The following is a 24,570-nucleotide window of genomic DNA, read 5'->3' as shown; positions in this document are numbered from 1 at the left end:
TTCAAGGTTTGTTTTGATGTGAGACCTCTTTTAACATTTTTAAGTGCACCAAATATAATCAAATCAAGCATATGAAAAAGGTTAGATGTATGCGGATAAAATGTTATAACAATTATTCGATTTTCGGCAAGAATTTGCAAAATTTCAGGATTTCAATGTGAAGAATGATTGTCCATGAATAAAACAGCAAACTCATCTGAAAACCCTTCAATACTTCGCTGATTATCAACAATGGGAATAAATACATTTGCAATATAATCATAAAATATTTCTTTTTTCACGTATGAAAAATTTTATAACGAAATTTTCAGGTCAATTCCATTTCTTATACCTGTACGAAAGATATCATAAACTTGTAGGTCAGAAGCAATTGTCATTGGAGTTATGGCATCACCTGCTGCGTATATACAAGAAATTAATGTTTGATGCCTAATTGAACGTTTTACAGGTACCATAACAAGTGTATGACACATATTTCTTGGTGCTATAACCGATTTTATCTTTCTCTCTTCCCATTCGCTTGTACCCATTTCATCTATGTTAAAAACCAGTTCGGCTGCTTTCCCAACAACATATTTCTTTATATTTTCAATATGCTTATCTAGAAATTCTCTAGGCACATTCAATCTTGTGTTCTCTTGAGGAATAGCTTTGGTGAATCCAATTTGATCTTTGTAATTCTCAAAAAATCCAGCGAGCCATCCTTTTGTAACTTTATTGCCAAATTTTGTCTTTGTGTGCAATAATTCTTGTTTCGTTAGGAATTCGTTTTTTTCTGCCATTTCGATTATATACTCAATTATTTGATTTTCTTCTTCATCATTTAAAATTCTGGGGCGCCCTAATTCATTTTTCGTATTTTTTGCTTATTTTCTAATATTTGCTATAACCCCATGACTTACATCGAATATTTCTTCAAGTTTTTTGTTGTCAAGCAAAATATGACACACATTTTCACAATATTCACGGAGAAAAAGTACTTGGTCATTTCGAAATTGTCATGATTGAAATTCCGGATTTCTTAATAATGCCCTTATATCTACATCCTTAAAATAGTTCCCTTCAGTCGTTCTTTAAATTCATCAATTGGAATTGCAGGTGTCTTGAACGCATCGCTTGATTTCATCATTTTTCAAAATAAAAAGTGACAAAAAAGTGCAAAAGGGGTTAGTACCAATAAATTCGGTGAGTACCTTTTAATTCAAATCTGTAAGTTTTGGAAAGTTAAACCTTGTCACTAATCTAAAGTATATATATACATAAATATTTTTGAATATCAGACTACATTAAAATTTTGAAATTTCATTTTTGTTTTAAGAATATTTCCACTTTTTTTTGTTGTCCAGAAGATTTGAATGTTGATATTTAACCAAGAGATGAAATTCTATAAGTAATATATTCTATAATCTTTAAAAAATAACTACATAAAAAGATACACATTACCACATATTGTTCATTTTGCACAAAGTCCATGAGGCACCTTCTTGCACATACTAACAATAAAAAAATAAAGTTCCACATTTTGTTTTACATGTAATATATAAATTAAGTAATTTTGTCTTACAAATTTTACAAAATATGTATTTTTTTCTGAACTCAAATTGTAAATCATATCTGTAAAAATTCACTACATGACGATCGTTGTTTGAAAAGTTTGCCTGTCATTTTCCGATTGAAAAATTGGAAGTTGCTCGTAAAGCATTACAAAAGAAGAAACAGGAAAAGGAAATACGCAAAATTAAAAGCCTGTTAGTTTCATATCAAGAAAGAATAAAAATTTTAGAAAGTGTTGTAAAAAGGATATCACCAAATTCAATGCCACCTAAAGGCAATTCGCAACAAAGGGAATGGTTTTCGGCGTTTGAGAACATCAATGATGAAAAATTGAGTGATCAGATTGAAATTTCTTTCGGTGAGAAAATTTTATCAGAAATATTCAAGGTTTAATGAGAATGGACGTAGGTACAGTGATGTTATGCTCAAGCTTTCTTTCATTATTAGATGTCTCGGTCCAAAGTCATATGATTACCTCAGAAATATTTTGGCATTACCTTCAAGGCAAACATTAGAAAATCACTCTGGTAGTTTTACTAAGGGATGGAGAGATGTGCTGATGGATGTTGAATCAATTAAGATTTTGGTAAATTTATTTCGTAATATGAATAACATTCCTAAAAGTCAATTGATTGATTCTGTGATAGGAATAGATGCCATGTCAATTGAGCCTATATTCGATTGTAATGCTGGAACTAATATTGAAAACAAAAAGCAATCAAACAATGTTTTAATGATGAATTTAATGCCTCTTGATCCACAGTACAAACAATTGCCCATTCATATAATGACAAAAGATAATGGATCTGCAGATCTTAATATTAAAAAGAGAATAAACAAAGTCATTGAGAAGCTCAAAGAAGTAGGAGTAAATGTGCTTTATAAAGCAACTGATGGTGACAAAGGTTATATGGAATGGCATTGGGACTTTCTTAGCAAGTGGTGGCAATTGTATCAAACGGAAGGAATTAATGCAGCAGTTGAATACGTGAGTTCATTATCAGAAATTCCAATAGCTGATCCTTTGCATCTTGGAAAAAATATGCGCAGCAGAATTTTAAATAGCTCTGTTTCATTAAGAATAGATGGGAAAAATGCTTTTTCGGCACCTGACATGGCGCAAATTTTGAATTTTGGAGATGCTCTTACTGACAAATCTTCAATGGGGAAAATGAAGGATTTATATGTTTTCGAGATTTTTGATTTTCAAATTTTTTTTGAATTGATGAAACAAAGACAATTTAGTATGGCTTTGTATATATTGCCATTTGCAGCTTGGTTTGAAGCGTTAAGAAATCCGAGTTTAACTTTTCAAGCAAGAATTAGAGTTTTTAGAGTTTATTTTCCACATTTTTGCTCTGCATCGTAAATGGGTTGAAAATCTTGCACCAGGTGTTACACAAAATAAAAAAAAGCAAGGGGTTCAATATTATTGCAGTAAGTCATGTTTGACAAGGATCTTAAACATATTGATAGCGATGATAACTGAAAAAATAAAAAAACCAGAATCCCTTGCTTTAGATTGTATGCGAACACATTCCCTAGAGTGCTTATTTGGACAAGTTCGCTTGCTTTGCAACTACAAACATACCCTAGGCAGAGTGATTAAAAGCATATCAAAAGTATTGATTGTGAAGAGCCTAGTAACAGAGTTGAATCTGCCTCTTAAGATAAGAAATAGGATTAATATAAAAGGTGTGAAAATGACTGGTTCAGCGCATGAGAACATCTGAATAAAGAGATCAGATGAATATGTACAATATTTTCTTCAAACATTGTACATATTCATCAATGAAGAAGTTTGTCCATATTTAAATCAGGGAATTCCTGAACAAAGTTTAATTACGTTCAATGAATATATGAATTGGCTTCATGAAACGTATCGCACATGGGAGCTACATGGGCAAAGTTTGGAGAAGTGCTACAAGGGAAGCCGTGTTTCCAATTTGACGATTATATCTAGATTAATTAATTTTAAGAGAGAAGATGAATTCATATAAAAAATTCAAAATTTATTTATTTGTGAATTTAAAAAATATACTTATAGTTTAAGCTATCCACAACAACAAATTTTCTAATTTCATCCAAAAAAAAAGAATCATTCAAATAGAGCCTGGCTTTTTCAGTGAAATACGATCACAACCACAGGGGTGGGTTGGAATGTGATTGAATAGTTAACATCGAAATTGAATGATTTTTGTGAATTTAAAAAATATTAATAAAAACTGAATGCAAAAACAGGTTGAATAGAAAATGAAATGAATGGTTTACCAAAGGGTAGGGAACAAAGTATCGATCATTCAAAAAATGGAACCCTGCTTCGACTTGGTCAATTTATTGTTAAATCGAATGCATAAAGTCAAGTGCATGCTTAATATAGAAGTCTAACTTAAGGCAGGTTCTAATTTATAATTTATAATAAAGGAATTGATGTTAATGCAAAAACTATTCATTTTAATAATTTGAAACATGTTTTAATAATTTGAAACAGCACTTCATATAGCAGTCATAAATAATAATATGGAAATAGTACAATTACTTTTAGATAAAGAAATTAATATCAAAACAATTTTGTCCACTTAAGGATGATGTTATAAATTAATTTATCTGAAAGACGTAATTTTGTTATAAAGTAATAGATTGTATCTTCTACTGCTTCTCGAACTTCAGATGTTATAAGCGCTGGACTTTGTTCATTTGGTGTATTAAGTACTAGCCAAAAGATTAATTTATGACTGCATCAGTTTTAAGTTCTTGTTTCTTTTTAAAAACACATGTCCCTCTAAAATTAATAAAAAAATCCGATCTTCCTAAATCTTTAGTCTGAACAGGATGCTCCAGTAGAATTGAACTAATTCATTTTGTTCTTTTTGCATTGCTTTGTCAAGTAAATCACTAAATAATTGGATTGATCTAAAAATATTATTTGGAAACATAAATTCATGAAACTAAATATGAATATTATAAATAAGAATTCCTTCTTTGTCAAGTAATAATTTAATTATTTTTGAATGGCCTTTTTGAGCTCTCATGAGTGCCGTAAAAAATATTCTAAACAAATTCCAAATCTTATATTAAAATATCAAATTATTAAAATAAATTCTGAACAAAACAAATAAATATCTTTAGCATTATTCCTTCTTGTTCTAGAAGTAAAAGAAATGTTTCTGTTTTACTTTTTTTTGATGCAAGTATACATACTGTTTAAAATGATTGAAATAATTTCAAAATGTTTTTTGAAATATGAAACGATTAAGATGAATATAACATAAAATATAAAAAGATTTTTACAATTGACATTAATTTCTTTGTGCTCACGAATTAATTTAAAGACTTTTGTTTTGCTATATTTAGATGCACTTAGGAATACTGTATTAAATATTTCACAATTATTATATTGAAATATAAAATTATTGAAGCAAATTTTATCAATAATTTTTTCTTGAATTCGATATCTGCAGGATTCATACCTATGTTTTTTTGTTCAAAAAAAATAATTTTACATATGTAGATAGATAATTTTTTTTTGACATTATCATATTTAATACTTAAAACATTTTACATTTTAAAGATACTATCATAATTAAATTTCGATATGGAAATTCACATCCTAGAAATTTTCTAATGTCACTTTTGTTATTACACATAAAGGTGCAAAAAGATAAAAATATAACAAATCAAAAATGAATGAAACACTTCAAAATATCAAACAAATAATATTTAGTTTAGACAAAGAAAATATTATTCGCTCAATAAACTTAATAATTAACAAATTTGATCATACTCATCCATATTCATTTAATTTAATCATTATTCATATGTTATACATTTCATTTATTTTGGAAGTAAAAGATTATGGAATATATATAAAATTCATAATGGAAATTCAAAAATTCGAAGAAAATAAAAAAATCAAACCAGCATTTAATAAAATTTTGAAGAATTATCTATTATGCAGACAATATGAGCATGAATCTTTTTATCTTCTTGATAAATTGATTGAATGTAGTTTTATTGAACCATACATTTTCAAAGATATAGCATATTTTATACATCGTTTTCCAAAAAAAGGCTATCAAATCGTAATTTCAGATAAATTTCATAGAAAAATCGCGGAAAATTATGAAGAATTATCAAAGAATGATTGGGAGCTTCATAAGAAATTAATTGAAGAAGGAGTGAATCCAAATGAAATTGCTAAAATGATTCGAAATAATGAAATAGAAAAACTTCAAGAAATATCATCACAACCAAATTTTGATTTTAATCAAACAATAGAACCATCACTTTATGAAAGATGTTCTTTTATTAGCCAAAGTAATGTTACATTAATTGATTATGCAGCATTTTTTTCTTCTGTTAAATGCTTTAAATATTTACTTATGAATGGTGCAAATGTATATAATGCAGGTAAATATGCAGTTGCAGGTGGAAATCTTGAAATTATTCATTTATGTCAACAAAATCATGTATCATTTAAAGATGCATATGAAACTGCAATTCAGTTTCATAAAAATAATATTTTTAAATATCTTTATGAAAATAAAATTTTAATAGTCAATAGTTCCGAAAAATTAGGTGCTAAATGTATCAAATATTATAACTATGAACTTTTTACATTTTTAGAAAAAGAAGGAATGGATGTCACCAATTATATTATTAATAAAACAGCAAAAATTGGGAATTTGTATCTTGTAAAATATTTTCTTCATAATCATCAAATTCCAAATGATATCATAGTTTCTTCAATAAAATCACAAAATATTGAACTTATAAAATTTCTTTTGATGCAAAAAGGGTTTGATATTAATGCTAAAAATATATATTTATTTTATTTATTATTTATTTCAATTTTTTTATATTTCTAAATAATATTTGGAAAATATTTAATTTATTTGAAACAGCACTTATTTATGCATCTAAAAAAGGTTATACAAAAATAGTTAAATTACTTCTTGAGCAAGAAGGAATTGATATTAATGCAAAAAATATTTATTTGTTTCATATATTATTTATTTTAATAATTTGATATTTTAAAATAATATATGGATATTATTTATATAATTTAGAACAGCACTTATAATTGCAACTTTTTATCATCGCATAAAAATAATTGAAATGCTTCTTAATCAAAAAGAAATCGATTTAAATGTTAAAGATATTTCTTTACTTTATTGATTAAATAATTTGATTATTTGATGTTTAAAAATAATATTTCAAAATTATTTATATAATATAGGACTGCATTTATGTCTGCAATTCTAGAAGGTGATTGTGAATGTGTGCAATTATTTATCGAAAAAGAAGGAATTGATATTAATACCTTTGATAATTATTTTACTTATGTGAAATTTAATAAAATAATTTTATGATTTAAAATAATATTTGGAAATTGTTTATATTATTTAGAACACCACTTATGTTAGCATCTGAAAAAGGTAAAACTGAAATAATAAAATTACTTCTTAAACAAAATGTTATTAACATCAATTCTAAAAATATTTTTTTGTTTCATGTAATGTGTAATCAAATTGTTTGATGGTTCAAAATAATATATGGAAATTTTTTCAATTATTTAAAACAGCACTTATTATAGCGTCTGAAAAAGGCTTCCCTGAAATTGTTAAATTACTTCTGTTTCAAAAAGGAATTAATATAAATGTTATAGATATTTATTCATTTAATTCAATATATATTTTAATAATTTAATATTTCATTCTAATTTTTGGAAATTAATCAAATTATTTAAAACAGCTTATGCATATGCAACTCAAAAACGCAACATTAAAATTTGTTGCATACTATTTTTCTGTTTGCCAAAAGTTTTATATCTAATGTTTTCTTGTATTTCTCTTTTTGTTGTTATTTTTTTGAGCTTTAGGTGGGTTTTTCTTGGCTTTTTTAGCTTGTGGAAGTTGTATACTAACACTCATGTTAGTGTCAATTCCACTTTGTTGAAGAAGTAAATTTATTATTTCAGTATTGCCTTTTTCAGTTGTTAAAATGAATGATGTTTTAAATGTTCCAAACAATTTCCGAATATTATTTTAGAATTTTTGATATTTTCAAATTGAATATTCTTTTTTGTTTTAAAAGTAATTTGAAAATTTCAATTTTATTACTTCTAATTGCGAGAATAATAAATTCATGAAATATAATTTTGGATCGATTTTTTGAAAAATTTAATTTTTTTCAGTCATTCATAATTAATTACATATATTTTATATTATATTGATCTGAAACATAGTAAAAAAGAAAATTAATTCAATTTTTTTTTTCTTCAATTTGTGTAAAAAAATATTATGAAGAGAAAAAAAGATTTTATTATTGACTTTTCGTTTGATTTCAAACAAAAATAACAAGGCATTTCGAAGTAATAGTAAAGTCGATTATTACCATATGAAGTCATTAAGAATAATATTAACAATGCTTAAAAAAATCCGAAAAATTAGAAAAAAATTTCATTCTCTAACACGATAAACAAAATTTATTCAAAAAAAATGCCAACTAACGAACTTATCCCACATTGCTCCTATCAAATTTGCATGCTCTGTATCTAATTCCATTGCCTCATTTCTTGACAAATTTCCATTTCTTAAAGCCGCCTCCCTCATAATCAAATCCTTCATAGCCTGATATAAATTGTTATCCAAATTATTTGCATAACAAAAATCTATTTCTTCTTTTAACATTAACTGTTTCATGAAAGCGCCATCATCTTTACCGTTAATAGCACTACAATATTCTTTAATTCTTTCATTCCATTCATCGACAAGTTCTTTGTCATTTTTATGTGGCCGATTTATAATCTTGTTTAAATCATCAAGTAAAAATCCTTCTTCATTTGTTAATACACCACCTGAAATCCACCTTCGGTGTTGTATAATGTAATTATAATACTTGTGTAAATCATTAACTTCATTATTCATTTCTTGGATTTGTGAACGATCGTAATAAGGAGCTAACGATAGGAAAATTGGATTGATGTCTTTGGTGGTTTCATTCAATTTGCTTGAATTCTTCATATGGATCTCCCAATCAATGACAACTTTACGGCGGGAACTACGCTCGGCAAGTTGGGTGTCATAACATAGGAGAACATTAAGTTTCTTTTCAAGTGTTTCTTCTGTGTCCGTATCATCAAACTGAATCCCATTGATCATCATCTCAGCTTTGTTGTTAAATTCGGTATCAAACTCACCACGCATGGGCATGTAGCCACAGTATTCTGCGCCGTTGGTCTTTTTGTCTTTCTGATTAAGTTTGTTGTGAAGATTCTTATCATCTCCCATCGACGGAAGTGATTCTTGAATGGGATAAATGTCTTGAGATGGAAGATCAAATTCATGTTTGAGTTTCATGTCGGGATGTGGTGAATTTGGAACATCAATGTAGGCGCCATAATAATGTGACTCACATTCTTCTTTTGTTTTGGTTTTGCCCATACGTTCCGAAATGTCAACCCAATTTCCAATACCGCAAACTTCAATAGAATCTAATAATTTTAGCTCTTCTTCTAAACACCAATCTTCTGTAAAAAAATTTTGTGTATAAGGCTCCATAACAATTATTGGATGTTCTTTAAGATGGGTGCCTTTTTCAATTCCTAATGCAAAACATTCCATACATTGAGTAAATCCTTTGCATCTCGTACATTGAATATGACATTCATTTTCAAGTTTCCTAAAGCAAGTTTCACAATTGCGTGTTACTTTTATCCTTATTTTACGACTTTTTGGTGGTGATTTCTCATTTGGATCACCGATATTTTTCTTTTTTGATTCGCTCTTCATTTGGGTTGGCGGTTTGTGTGTCCAAATAAACGGTTTTATAAAAAAAGCCGTTAAATCTTAAATCAGGCCAAATAATGTTTGAAAGAATTAAGAATTCTCCAATTACTTTATGTATCGCAGTTTTGTCAATTGGGGTATCAGTTCTTTTGAGCCTTAGGATTATAGAACCAGAGCAATTATATTTCAACAAAAATTATATATTTGATGATAAACAATATTGGAGATTTTTTACTTCAATTTTCTGTTTCGGAGCACTAAATTTGAAAACATGTTTTAACCTTCATCTTCTTATATCAGATTCATTAGCAATAGAAAACTCATTTTATAATGGAAAACCTGCTGACTTTCTTTTGTTTATTCTAATTGGTTGGGTTTTCATGTGGGTCTATGCCTCTCGTTCTTCAGTTTTGTTTCTCGGTAAATCATTTTCAGCATATGTATTTTATTATTGGATAAAGCACAACCCAGATATCCGTTTGATGCTATTTCCAATTCCAATTGGAATCCCTGCGACATGGTATTTGTTGGTAATGATTTTAGTCAATAGTCGCGGATTTACAGCAAACATTGTCGGATTTATTGCAGCACATTTTTACTTCTTTGTAAAGGATGTAATAGGTCTCAGATATAATTTAAATATATTTAGCTTCCCAAGCTATGTTAATAATGCCATAATGTCTTTATTTAAACATTTGTTCTTTTAATTTTTTATCTAATGAAAGCAAATAATATTGTTGATAAACTCTTAAAAATAATTAAAATAACTTTTTTTCATATGATTTTGTTAATTGTTTGTTAAAAACTCATATGTTTAAGCCTTTATTTCCAAATTCTTTTTCTTTATCTCTTATAAAGGTTTGTTGATACATAAAGACTCAAATCTAATGAAAATCAATGGCTTTCTAACAAGAATTATTTTTTTAAATTGGAAGGAATTACGACCGTTTATATGCACTTTTATTTACAAAAACATGCAATCAGCCACTCCATGTGCAATGGATTTAAGCAATTGCATTATCCAAAAGAAAGATACCGTAACAATTCCTCCTTTGAATGATCCACAACTTCAAAATGTTGCAATGTCATTAATTGAAGCTGTTAAATCACAACTTTCCGAATTAAAACTTGCTGATCTCTATTCACAACAACTAGAAGGAGACCGACGTTCTCAATTCATCTCTGAATTTTTATATCATTGGTCAGGCGTTGATTCAAAACCACCAGAGCCATTGATTGAGTCATCCAAGAATTCATTACACACAATCATTAACGAATTCGCTGAGAAACAAAAGGTTGATCCTTTAACTCTTTCACAAATCATTGGTCCATTATTACCTTATCTCACATCAGTTTCTGAAGTGGAAAATTTCAACAATTTTCTAGCTAGGCATATGGGAACTGATCCAACTGTCCCAGAAGAAGAAGCAAACATGATAGACTTGGCAACACTCGGATCAATAATTTCTGAAATTTCAGTCAATCCATCAGAAACAAACAAAGAAATCCAACAGCTTCAGGGAGAGAAACTCAAAGAGATCCAAAAAGCATTTGATGAATGTCTTGGACCATATCCAGAAGAAAATTATCTTTCAGCTAAAGAAGAATTTGAAACTGAAGCATTACTTAATAGATAAGCAAATTTAATTGTGCTTTAAATGGAGAAATGTTTTTAATAAAAAGGAATTTATGAATATTTAATTTTTTTTGAATTTACCTTAGTTTGCATATCCTAAAAATCATTTTACTTCCATTTAGAGTAAAAAGTCTTTCTGATTTTTCATCAGTAATTAAATAAAATTAAAATCCTTAAATAGTTTTATGACAATAAATTGGAGAAACTATCCATCCTTGTGAAATATAAAATTTGATATATTTAATAAGGGATAGAATTTTATATTTACATGAAATTCAAATTATTAAAGAATCATCAAAGATTGGAAATTTCTTAACAATTTGAAAAATAACCAAAAAATTATGTTTTTTATCTTATTCTGCAAACAACTAACTTGTTTATGCATTCGAACAAAAGGGAATCTATCGATATAAGTTAAAAATATTAATATGTTTTACTTAAAATTGATAATAGAAGAAATGTATCACCTCAGCCTGGAATCGAACACTATGCAAATTTCCACATGAAGCAGCAGTAAAAACATCAGTAACATAAACAAATTACCAAAATGATACCAAAAATTTTGTCAAGTGTTTAACAACGAATTATATAAACAAATGAATGAAAATTCCTAATATAAAAACATTTAGAAACACTTGCGATGAACAATTCCCGGTCCGAATTCATCGTATTCTTCACGCGTTGTAACCATCTGTGGGAATGTAGAGAGTGACGCAAGTTTACGTCCGCCAATCCACGCAGAATATTTGCGTTCTGGTGGTGAAACAACTTTGATCCTCATCGTAGTTGGTGCAAGATTAAGCATTTCGTTCTCGATACGTTCTGCAAGTCCTTCAAACATCGTGTTGCCGCCTGATAGAAGAATGTTCCCAAAGAGATCCTTGCGGACATCAGCGCCGCATTCCATAATTGATGCAAAAAGACATTGATCAATGCCGTCGAAGTCAAATCCTCCAAAATGTGGCTGAAAAAGAAGTTCTGTACATCTGAAGCGCTCATTGCCAATGCTGATGACGTCACCATTCGGAAGTGTGTATGAGATATCACATTCTGATGTTGTGTCTGCTTTTGCAAGTTCTTCATCATAATCAAGTGCAACGTATGCAATGATTTCTTTGATATCACGAACAACTTTCCTTTCGTTGAATGTGGTAAGGTAGCCACGTTGGTTAAGGATCTTTTGGAGATACAACGTAATGTCAAATCCTGCAATATTGAAACGCTTAGTGGCGTGCGGGAAAGAGTAACCTTCGTAAATTGGAACTGAATAAGAAGCACCATCACCTGACTCTAGAACAACACCAGTGACACAATCTGTTGAATAAAGGGAAAGAACAGGTTGCGTACAAATGCAGCATGCTGGAACATTGAATGTTTCAATTTGGAGTTGGAGCATCTTTTCACGATTGGCTTTTGGATTCTTTGGAGCCTCTGTAAGAAGAACTGCGTGCTCTGCTGGGTCAACACGTAATTCTTTGTAAAAGATATATTGCCAAATCCGTTCCATATCGTCCCAGTTTGTAACAATACCATGACTAACCGGGAACTTAGTTAAAAGGAGACTTGGGTGAGAACATGTTTCATCACCAACATACGTGAGCTCAAAATTTGAAATATACTTTGGTCGACGTAAAGCAGTTTGTAAAACTGAGCGTGGTGCTTCATCACAGGCAAAACCTGATTTGCACGTATCAGAACCATTGTCTATTACAATTGTTCGAAATTCTTCACCATTCATTCAAACAAATTTTTGAATTAATTAATCAATGAATTCATTGAAAATTTTGACATTTCATTGGGTGGCTTCATTCTTCTATTCATGTATCATAGGATATGATAATCACGAAATTTTGAATATATCAAATTATTATTATTCCATTTAGAAAATTCTCGAAAGACAGTGATCAATTTTTGATGGAAATACAAATTTGTACATACAACTTGCTGAAGATTTATTTGGAATTAAATTCAATCAAAACCGATCAAAAGTGCCTGAGAAAAATCCTATCACCTTGCGATAGAAAAGAGAAAGGATGAATTGGAATACCATTTGCACAGAATCTGTTTTCCCTTTTCTTTCGACAGTTATTTTCCAGGGCTTATCTTCAATTGGGATGCTTTTATTTGAAAATGGTTCCTCTATATGGTACAAATTATTTTTCGGATTTTTAGGATCTTTTTTTGCATCTTTACTATTGGTCAAATTTGTACCTCATCTAAGGTCTAGTGCTAAGGATGAACTTACACCAACAAATTTTCGATATACCATAATACCTACAGAAATCAATTATTTTATTTATTTACTATTGGTTGCATTATTCAAACTTCTAAGTGCTTCTTCATTTTTATATGCAAGAGGTACAAGTCCAATTGGTAATTCCACATCCTTTATAATTATTCGTCTACTTTTTCTTATGTTTTCTAAAGAAATTCGTATGACAGAAATTGGCAAGCTTATATCCATGTCTTTTATTTTGCTATCCATTCTTATAATATCAGTAACAACACGTATGAAATTATTTTTTATTATTTTATCAATTATTTTTCATTGGCTTAGCTTACTCTATACCAAAATGGCCACTCCAGGACTTCATAGTGAGCAATCAGTTTCATTATCATCCACATTAATCAGTTCGTTGATGTCATTATTCTGCTCTCTTTTTATTGAGAAGTTTACATTTGATTTTTCAATGGTTGAAACTATCGTTGGCGGGATTTTTCTATTCACTCCACCGATCATCCACCAACGTGTAAAGTATCGCATTCTTCAAAAGCGAGTAATTTGTGCATATACCTTCATCCCATATCTCTATGGAGTCATCCATCATCTTATAACGAACAAGAACAAATCTATTCCTCCGTCCATTTTTTTTTCTGAAGTCATTGCATTTCTTTCATGTAATTTTATCAATATTAAATCAAACGCCGAGGTAATAATTCGACCATTTCTCACCACTAAAAGCACAATTCATTTTATTACATCCATAATATCGATCATAATTTCAATTTATCAATATACGAATGGAAATATTTATCATCAAATTTGGCGTATTAATGATTCATTATATTATATTGCTTTATTACATTGGACACTTATTGATATCATTAGTTCAATACAACGAAACTCATCAAATAATTTCACATATGGAATTGGACGAATACTTCAAATTATTCAATTTTCGATTTGTATTTTTTGTATATTTTCACAATTAATGATATATAAAAACATATTATTAACATCGAACGTAAAACTTCAAAAAGTTTCATTCACTAAATCAATTCCAACAATAATTTGTCATGTTTTAATGATATTTTTCTTTGTATCTTTTCCACGTAAGAAAGAAAAAACAAAAGAATCAATGATAAACGCAATTAACTTCAACAAAAAATCAAAAAATAATAATAATAACAATTATAATACGATACTTTTTAATGATATTTTTTCTTTGGTTTTGTCTTTTGTGGCTTCTTTTTGTAATAATATTATTTTGGATAAAGTATTCGTGATTTTGTTCTCGTTCATTGTGTTTAATTTGGCGCTTCCTGCATTGGCCGATTCCGTGTCGTTACTAATGCAATGTACACCAAATAATTTGGCTTCGAAATTGGCCGATATTAGAAATGAGTTAAGTAGATGTAAATGTGTGTTAGAAATTGTATACTTTAACGTATGGCAAAACGACGAAAATTTAATTGTCGGAACTTTGTGCATCAGAATAGACCCGAACTTGTGCCAGAAGACACAGGAGTTTCTGATGTACATTATATCCATTTGTCAAAAAGTAGGAATACTCGACGTGACGGTGGAAATAATCGACAGAAGTTCGGATGTTGTGGCGTCAAAGCAATTGTCTTATAAACGAATGTAATGTAATAAATAATATTTGCAGATGTAAATTATTTTTAATCATTCATAATATTTGCATGTGTATCGTAGAGGTTATCAATTGAAAATATATCGGTTTTAATTCAAATCTCGGCTATCGTTCTATCGTTATATAACAGCACAAATTTATTAAATTCGATATAATATATAATATAGAGTTTATTCAGTTATAAAATGAATTTTCTTCATTTGTTTAGCTGAAGAGGAACTAAGTGAAGAAGACCTTTGCGAGTAAACACAAATAGGCAGTTCCATTCGTTCGAGTACGCAATGTACTCAACGTTTGAGCAAGAAGAGAAACTGATGTTTGACATTTCGAGGTAAAATGCCTCACAAATAAAAAGATTTGATTGATCATCGACAATTGCAATGTAATCAAATCCGTTGAAGCTTCTCCATGTACACCAATAAGAGATGTCAAAGGTAATTTGCTTTGATTTTATGATTTTTCCAGATGGACTAATAACAATTAATTTTGATCGAGTGTGAACAACAGTGAAACCCCATGACTCTGTAATGAGTATCTTAATGGGCGTTTCTGAGATGTTGAGAATGAAGTGAAGATTCGATTTAAAATCAAATGATTGAATATATCCTTCAACTGTACCACATGAAACAGTTTGAAAACGCTGACTTATTGCAAATGATGATACAGTATCATTAGTTATTAGAACTTTTCCTTTAAGTTTACTCGAACAAAAATCGAAAATTGAAATGTTTCCAATTTCATTTAAAATGCCAACCAATCGTCCCGAAAATTGAATGTTTTTAATTGTACCAAATTTGAATGACAACTCCTTTGAAATCCTATCGGTTATTATTATCAAATTCTTATCGTCAAACAGCCCAAAACCGTTTTGTATAGTTCTCAAATTTGTGTTGTTCAATACGGTTTTTACGGTTATTTGATTTTTTTGTAAATTTTGTTTTTTATTCGAAACATCAATTTTTAAATCACAAAATGCATAATTTGATTTCATTGCAAGGAAAGTTACTGTAGAATTTTCTAAGGTAATGTATGCTAAGCTAATAATCTCTTTATCGATATTTATAATTTGATTTGAATTAATTATTAAATTTTTGTTTTTGCTCTTTTTCGGATGTTTCGAAGTAAATATTTGCGTTGGCATTTGTCCGCATTTTTGGAGATTCTTTTTTATAGTTTCATTTGATATATCGAAATCATTCCAAACTGAATCGAACAAATTTTTGGAATATTTACTTTTAATGTTATTAACTCCGAACATTAAATCGATCCAATGATTTAAATTATCGGATATTTCATCAGATTCCAAAACTTTTCTGTTGAAATATACAAATTCATCCGAAGTCATTCTTCGATTTTTAATGTTTGGCAATTGCACATTATCGAAGAAATCCGAAGCGAAGAAGAATTCCGGCGTTAGTTCATATGAATTATTATCTTTTATAGATTCTTTAAATGCATCTTCAATTGATTCCATTTTATTTCTATAGCCAAGTAAATCATAAGGATAAATATGTGACAAATAATATGATATTATATATGGATTTGAAGGTCCATTTCTAAATTCACAATTAAAATTTAAATTAATAGGTTTCGTTAAATCACGTATTGTATTATTCTCATAATCAGTTATCACCCATGGAAATATTGGATATAATGAACAATCATGAAATGTTCTTCCAGCAAATTGATTTAAAAACATAATGTATTCAAAATTTGATAAACGGCCGCTTTGCCACTTTTGCGTAATTCCTGTTGATTCAATGTAACTTGAAAAAGTTTCTGTTTGAATTGGAATAGTCGTAAACTTTTGAATTGCATGTACAACTTTGTTAATTTCTTTTTGATCAAAATCAATTAAAAAAGAATTACCTGTCGTCAGACAAAATTCAAAAGAATTAAATAAATGAAATCGGTTTTTCTTGTAAACATTTGTAACTTCATTAAAATCGATAATTTTATGAAAATCAGAAGAAATTAAATGAATTGATTTATTATCAATCGAAAATATAATATTCTTTGTGTTAGAAATTCGAACTTTTTTACATTTTATCGAAAACAAATGTTTATCATAATCGATCTTCATATTCAGATTCGAATTTTGTGGTACACGAGAAGACATTTTATAAAATGGCTGAACAAAACCTGAACAATATTTAAATATTTTATGTTTTCTCTGTAAATTATTGTTATATTTCCACGGAGTTGTTTCATTCATTTGCTTTTGTATTAAATGATGAAACTTTCGATAATTTTGTAAATTGTTTTGAACATTTTCAATTTCTTCAAATTTAACATTTGTTTCATCGAAGAATATATTATTATTAAATCTTTTGATCAGTAAATCCCTAAAGTCTAATAATCGATAAGATAAATATTCGATATTATTTAAATATTTTGGAATTGCATTTAATAAAAATTCATTAATTTCAATTGTCTTATTTTTAGTTGTTAAATATATTAAAATTTTTTGTAATTTTTCTATTTGTTTATCGTTAATTTCGCTATTTAATAACATATTTATATAATTCGTGTCAATTAATTCTCCTTTTTGATTAGTTAATAATGAAAATGAATAACTTTGTATCATTTCATTATCTTTTATTATATTATATAAATCAGAAAAAAGTTTTATTTTAATTTTCGAATTATTTTTTATAATATTCGTTTTAAAAGGTGATTTTTCTATTAAAAATTTTAGTGATTTAGAAATATTTTCATTTATTAAATGTAATACTATAAATTTAAAACATCTCTTAAACATATTAATGTCATTTTTTTCTTCATAATATAAAAACAAAATTTTTTTGCCAATTTTTTCTACATTTGGAAAACCTAATGACGTTAACAGATCAACGATAGATATAAACTTATCAATTACAGTATAATTGAATGCTTTATCCATAACGTTTTTTATAAATTTAATTACTAAATCGAAATAATCCTTTTTAAGATTAGTAATTAATATCAAAGGCCAAATTGACCAAATTTGATTTGTAACGCTTAAATTTTTAGGTATATTTAATTCACTTAAAATTTTTGCGATTTCAATTTCTTTATTTAAATTTAATGCAATTAATATACACAAAGGATATATCAATTGATAATTATAAACAATTTTAATACATTTATTCCATAATTTTATTGTAAAAAAATCTTCATTTAATAACGTTAATATTTTTTCCAAATGTAAATAAAAGTTTTTAATATCAATTTGATGAATTATTTTTAATGTAATTATAAAACGTTTTTCTTGTTTCGATTTAATTTGTTGATATAATAACTTACATAACATTGATTTATTATATTTTATATTGTTAATAATTTCAAGTAGAAAACTTAGAAATGAATTAACACCTTTAATATCATTACAAGTTGTACATAATGACATTAAATAAATTAAATTTTCTTTGGTAAAACTTTGATTAATCAAAGCTTTTAATATATTATATAAATATTTTCTACAATTTTTTATATTTATATTTTTAGTACGTAATCTATTTGATGTATTAAATCCTTTAATTATATCAACTTCGATAGGATCAAACCAAAGATATATTCGAATTAATGAAATAATTTCATTAAATTTCGGTAAATAACTTAAATATAAAATATATAAATTAGTTCCCCAATCTTTGATAATTGATTCGAATGAATTCGATGTATACCATAAATCGAAGTTAAATAATATGTTATTAATTAAAGACTTACAAAACATTTCATTATTACTTGATGATAAAATCGAATAAAACTTTAAATATATTTGATATGTTAAGTTTTGTATATTATTTTCTATTAATATATATGAAATTAATGAAAAATATTTATAAATGTATTGATAAGAATTAGAAAAACATATTATGTAATATAAAAAGTCTAAAAATGTTTCATGAAAATTTTTCGGATATTTATCAAAGTATATAAAAAATGGGATTAATAATTTCATTATCTTTTTCATGGAGAATATATCAAAGATATTTGAACGTAATGGATAACATTTGATTTGTTCCATTGTAATTTTTCCATTATTATTATTATGAACATCATATAATATTTCATCATTATTATATATCTTTAAGTAATTAACTTCGGAATAAAAATTACTTTGATTATGTAAAGAGCCAAAAATTATTAATAAATTTTCGTTTTCTTTTTCATATGGATAAAAATCTATTGGAAATGTCGATGGATCTCCTTCATCATGACTTGTTTCAATTTTTATATATATTTCATTATTCATATTTTTTTTAATAGAAAATTTTAATGTTACGACATCAGAAGGGAAATTTTCATATAAAAATGTTTGTAATATTTTTTGTACGAATTTAGTTTCTAATACAATTGATTTACCTTGTGAACATAAGTAAAAACCATTACATTTATTATTATATATTCCGAATATTATCGATTTTGTATTAGTTATTTCTGAATGAATTTTTATATCGAATTTAAATGTTATACCTTTTTCTAATTGTAATATATTTATATTCTTTAAAGTTATTTCTTTATTCCCTAATAATATAATTTTATAATATAATTTGGAGAAATTTATCAAAAAATTATTTAATATTTCAAACCAAAAATTTATTTCTTTTGTTGATATGACTTTAATTATATTTGAAATTATTTGTGGATCTGTTAAATATTGAGAAATCAAAACAATGTTTGGAATTACAATGTTTTTTATTACATTTTCATCAATTTTTAAACTAAATTCATATCCATGAAATTTAAATGTATTATTATTATAATTTAATATAAGTTTTAATAAAAATAAGTCATATTCACCTTGATGACATTGAATACAATTAAAAATCGAATAATTACATGATTTGTAAAACATTTTCAAATATTTTTTAGTGTTATTTTTATCGTTAATTATACTAAAAAATAATAATATTAAATTCGGTATCTTAATTAAAAACATTTGTTTCAAATATATTCGATTACGAGAAATAATATATAACAAATTATTAATTGTTTGTTCATTTGTATCAATGTTTTTAATTGTTAAATATAAATTTAATGTTTGTGTTTTAGTTATATTAAAATTTTGATTATTTATTGATAAATTTTTAAAGAAATTTAAAGTTTTATCAAAAAATTCTTTAGAATTATATTTATTATTGGTTTGAATAATTGAAGGAATTAATTTTATACATTTTTCAGATAATTTCGGATTATAACATAATGAAATATTAATACATTTTAATAATTTTAATGGTAATTTATGATATTTCATATTAATTATTTTATGAATAAAATTAATTAACTTTTTTACCTTTGTTTCAGATTTATTTTGTAAATATTTCTGTATATATGATATGATTTTATCTTCTAACGAAGGTTCAAATATTCTCAATAAAAAACATTTTAAAAATTCAAATGAACAAAAACATTCTTCAATTAATGTTTGATCTTCTAATAAAGTAAATAAATATATTAATATTATACTTTTAGCATTTTGAATTATTTGTTGTGAATTTTGAGTTTTTTTATAAAATAAATCAAGAATAGTTAAAACATAATTTATGGAATTTAATGTCTTATCATTAATTAAAACATTTTTACCAAAGAAATTAAGTTTAATGGTGATATAACCAATGATTTCAGAAAACAAAAATGGATTCTGTTTGTACTTTTGTAATAATCTATTCAAAAAGTTCGAGTTTTCAGTAATTATTATATCAATCGAATTTATCCGTAAAAAACGAATTATTTCGAAGTTTTCACATTTATTATATAATGTAATCTTATAGTTAAATATATTTTCAGATATTAAAATCTTAAAAATCGATTTATTATTAATTTTATAGTTTAATTTCATTAAAAAATATTGGAAAATTAGATATAAAAATATGTTTTTTCATTATTTTCATCTATAAAAACATTTAAGAAACCATCAAAAAATGAATTTATATATTCAGATAACGATTTCATTAATAAATTGGAAATGTTTTCAATTGATCCAATTTCATCCTCAATGAATTCAAATGTTAAATTCGTGTCAAACTCCGAATCGTTTAAAGGATTTAAACCATTTGGAAGTGTATCTTCTTCTTCAATTTTAAATATTATTTCAAATGATTCTTCTATCAAATTATTTTCTGAAATTTCAGAATTAACATTATTTGGATTAAATGAATATTTATTAATCAGTTTATCATTAAAACAAATACGTGATGATAATATTAATGGAATATTCGTATAGAATATTGATAAAGATTGATCATATTTAATGGCGGACAATTCGGAAATCAATTGTATTGCATTGGTTTCAAATTTACAGCCTTTATTCGATATAACATTGAAGATTTTAAGAAAATCGTATTGTTTATTTATATTTGATTGTTGAAAGATGAGTATAAAAAATTTAATGGTTATGTTATACGCTTTTGTTTGATCGTGAATGATCGAATTTTGAAGAATTTCAACCATATCATCAAATATTTTTGGAATTAAATCAGTTGGAAAACTTGAACTAAAAGAAAGATATTGAAGAGTAAGCTCCCTGATAAGAAATATGTATATAATATGAGGAATATTAGACTTAAATTTTAATATTGAATTTATTAGTAATGGATAATATTCTAAAATTGAAGTGACATCTTTTGTGGATATCCATGCAATAGAATTCATGTAAGTTAAGAGTACTTCATCTTTAGTTGTTAAACCATATTGGTATAATGAAGAATTTAATTTAAATTTATTTGATATAGGCTGAAGCACTTGAGCAACCGATGCATTTCTTTCGATTTCAGTGTTTAATTTTTCAAAAAAACTTTCATTAACATCCGGAAATTTAAAATATGATGAAACAGTATCAGATTTTTTGTGCTTAATTTGGATTTCTTGGCCCTTGAACTGAGAAAGGATAACCAAAAGAGGATCTTTTTTATCTTTCCTCATTTGGCACGTGAAATGTTATTCAGATTTCAACTTTTGAAATTGAAATTTCAGACAATTCAATTTCGGGTGTAAATTATTGAATTAAAATCTTTGAAAATTTTCCGATGGGCAGAAGTTATTTAACGTTTTATTGCAAGTTAATCAGATTTTGACTTCATAAAGATATAACAACATAAGATAAACATATTATACTCATTTAAAATATCTTTCTTTTGCTTTTTAAAAAATAGAATAAAAAGATCATTAGTTTTTGTGTTTTTTTTTAAAAATAAATTGTTCATACATTTGCATCTCATTAAATATCTCGCAATCCTTCAGGGCGCCTACGTGTGGTTCTTGCTCTTCTTTTTCTGGTGTCAGGAATACCTTGGTATGTCGAAGGGATAATTGGTTTATCAGCGTTAGCGGTGGCATTGGAGGTAGTGGAGGTAGTCGGAGGTGGCCTGATTTGGTTAGGTTCGATTTTTTGGCTGAACCTGTTTTCTAAGAATGCTCGATAATTTTCATTAATTTTAATTCTTCCAATTGGTTTTTCTATGTTGTTATTTTTGATTTCTTTCTTTGGTATTACTTCTTCTTTCTTTGGTATTACTTCTTCTTTCTTTGGTATGATTACTTCTTTCTTTGGTATGATTACTTCTTTCTTTGGTATTACTTCTTCTTTCTTTGGTATGATTACTTCTTTCTTTGGTATTACTTCTTCTTTCTTTGTTATGATTACTTCTTCTTTCTTTGGTATTACTTCTTTCTTTGTTATGATTACTTCTTCTTTCTTTGGTATGATTACTTCTTTCTTTGGTATGATTACTTCTTCTTTCTTTGGTATTACTTCTTCTTTCTTTGTTTGGATATCACCTGATGTGCTTTGTCTTGCTTTTTCCACCAAATCACCAATTTCCTCTTTAACTTCATTAAACATATTCTCTATTTGATATGAATACGTTTTGAATAAGTTTGGATCAGTGAGATATTTTTCAGCCTCGAACAGTACATCTGATACTTTTTCTTCTTCTTCAGACGAAATTGTACCATTAGCCTTACCCTTTTCCATAGCTTTTCTTGAATAATTACAATAATTTTGGAATGTTTCTTTTGCACTAATCTTCCTATTAAATTCTCTATTATTATTAAACATATCTTCTTCTTTTTTATCCTTCTTTTGTTCATTTAATGAACTATTTAATGAAATAGTAATACCTTTAACATTACCCGAAGTTAAATCTTGAGCTGAAACATGCATAATACCATCTTCATCCACATCAAAATAAATTTTGATCTTTTGATTTACTCTCGGTGCTGGAGGTATGTTATTTAAATAAAATACACCAAGTAATTTGTTGTTAAATACTTTTTCACTTTCACCTTCATAAACTTTGATTGAAGCTTCTTTTTGATAATCTTTTGAGGTAGAGAAATATCTAAATGCCGTTGTTGGTAAAACTGTATTCTTGGGTATAAATACAATCATTTTCCGACCTGTTGCTTCCACCCCTAATGGATAAGGATTAACGTCTTCAAGTGTAAAGTTTTGAATTGATGGCGATGGATCTTTTTTAAGAACAGCAGCAATAAGTGAAGCACCAAATGCTATTGCTTCTTCTGGATCGATATCACAACAAATTTTCATGGATCCAAAATAGTCATTAAGCATTTCTTTGATATATGGAATTCTAGATGAGCCTCCAACAAGAACAACATTATCTATCTTTGATTTTTTCAAATGTGCATCCTTTAAAACCTTTTTGACTGTCAATAATGTTGAGTCGAAAAGGTTTTTGTTGAGTTCATTAAATTTATCTCGATCAATAGGTTCGGTTATATAATTATTATTATTATCCAGACAATTAACAGTGGTACGGAACATTTGCGAAAGATTTATTTTTGCTTTTTCACATGCATCTTTTAAAAAATGAAGTAAACGTTGTGATTTTCGTGGATCGAAATTATATTTCTTTTGAAAAATAGATGTTATGTAATTAATTAAATTATTATCAAAGTCTTGTCCACCAAGATGTGAATTTCCTGCTGTTGCAAGAACTCGAAAATGTGATCCATTAACAAGCAAAATTGATGCATCAAATGTTCCGCCACCAAGGTCAAAAACGAGAATATGTTTCTCGCCTTGGGGTTGAGTTTTATACGCATATGCTAGTGCCGCTGCTGTTGGTTCATTGATTATTCGGAGGACGTTTAAGCCTGCACATTTCGCAGCTTCTTTGGTTGCTTGTCTTTGGCTGTTATCAAAGTAAGCGGGAACTGTAATAACGGCGTCCGTAACAGTAGCCATAAGATTTTCTTCTGCAACCGATTTCATTTTCTCTAAAATAATCCCTGAAATTTCTTCTGGCAAATATAGCTTGGGTTGATTACCAAGTTGAATCTCTATCAGTGGCTGATTGTTGGTACCTTCAACAACTTTAAAAGGCCATGTTTTCTTATCGTTTTGAATTATTTCATCATTATATTTACGTCCTATCATACGTTTGGTATCATAAATAACATTCCTAGGATTTTCTGCTAAACCAAATTTCGCTTCTTCACCAACAATTATTTCATCTTCTGTAAATGCCACCAGAGATGGTGTTGCCTTATTATCAATTTGATTTTTCATAATTGTGCATTGATCATTATAAAAGACACCAACACAAGATCGTGTTGTTCCTAAATCAATCCCAATTGCACCTGTGAATTTGGGTTGACGCTTCATAACAATGTTTAAAAATGCCAAAAAAAGGTTACATCTTTTTTTTTTTTCCTTTTATTCCCCATTCTGATGGAGATAATAAGGGATAATCACAGATAAAAGCAG

General features: G+C 27.2%; 4 protein-coding genes across 4 annotated transcripts; 1 reads left to right on the top strand and 3 right to left on the bottom strand.

Moving 5' to 3' along the window:
- Nucleotides 1–8,045: 8,045 nt before the first annotated feature.
- GO595_003998 (Myb-like DNA-binding domain containing protein) lies at nt 8,046–9,347 on the bottom strand (the record flags this gene model as incomplete). Its single annotated transcript, XM_067917082.1, has 1 exon — nt 8,046–9,347. The coding sequence occupies one exon, from the start codon at nt 9,345–9,347 to the stop codon at nt 8,046–8,048; it is 1,302 nt and encodes a 433-aa protein (XP_067775893.1).
- Nucleotides 9,348–10,342: 995 nt separating this feature from the next.
- GO595_003997 (uncharacterized protein) lies at nt 10,343–10,981 on the top strand (the record flags this gene model as incomplete). Its single annotated transcript, XM_067917081.1, has 1 exon — nt 10,343–10,981. The coding sequence occupies one exon, from the start codon at nt 10,343–10,345 to the stop codon at nt 10,979–10,981; it is 639 nt and encodes a 212-aa protein (XP_067775892.1).
- Nucleotides 10,982–11,605: 624 nt separating this feature from the next.
- Nucleotides 11,606–12,718, bottom strand: GO595_003996 (actin; the record flags this gene model as incomplete). The annotated part of the gene is made up of 1 exon (XM_067917080.1): nt 11,606–12,718. The coding sequence occupies one exon, from the start codon at nt 12,716–12,718 to the stop codon at nt 11,606–11,608; it is 1,113 nt and encodes a 370-aa protein (XP_067775891.1).
- Nucleotides 12,719–22,056: 9,338 nt separating this feature from the next.
- Nucleotides 22,057–24,468, bottom strand: GO595_003995 (cytoplasmic heat shock protein 70; the record flags this gene model as incomplete). Its single annotated transcript, XM_067917076.1, has 1 exon — nt 22,057–24,468. One exon carries the CDS (start codon nt 24,466–24,468, stop codon nt 22,057–22,059), a length of 2,412 nt encoding a protein of 803 aa, XP_067775890.1.
- Nucleotides 24,469–24,570: the final 102 nt, after the last annotated feature.

This window comes from Histomonas meleagridis (genome assembly GCF_020186115.1).
Source record: "Histomonas meleagridis strain 2922-C6/04-10x chromosome Unknown contig_24, whole genome shotgun sequence".
NCBI lineage: Eukaryota > Parabasalia > Tritrichomonadida > Dientamoebidae > Histomonas > Histomonas meleagridis.
The sequence above is the reverse complement of the archived record's forward strand: the minus strand, read 5'-3'. Positions and strand labels throughout refer to the sequence as shown.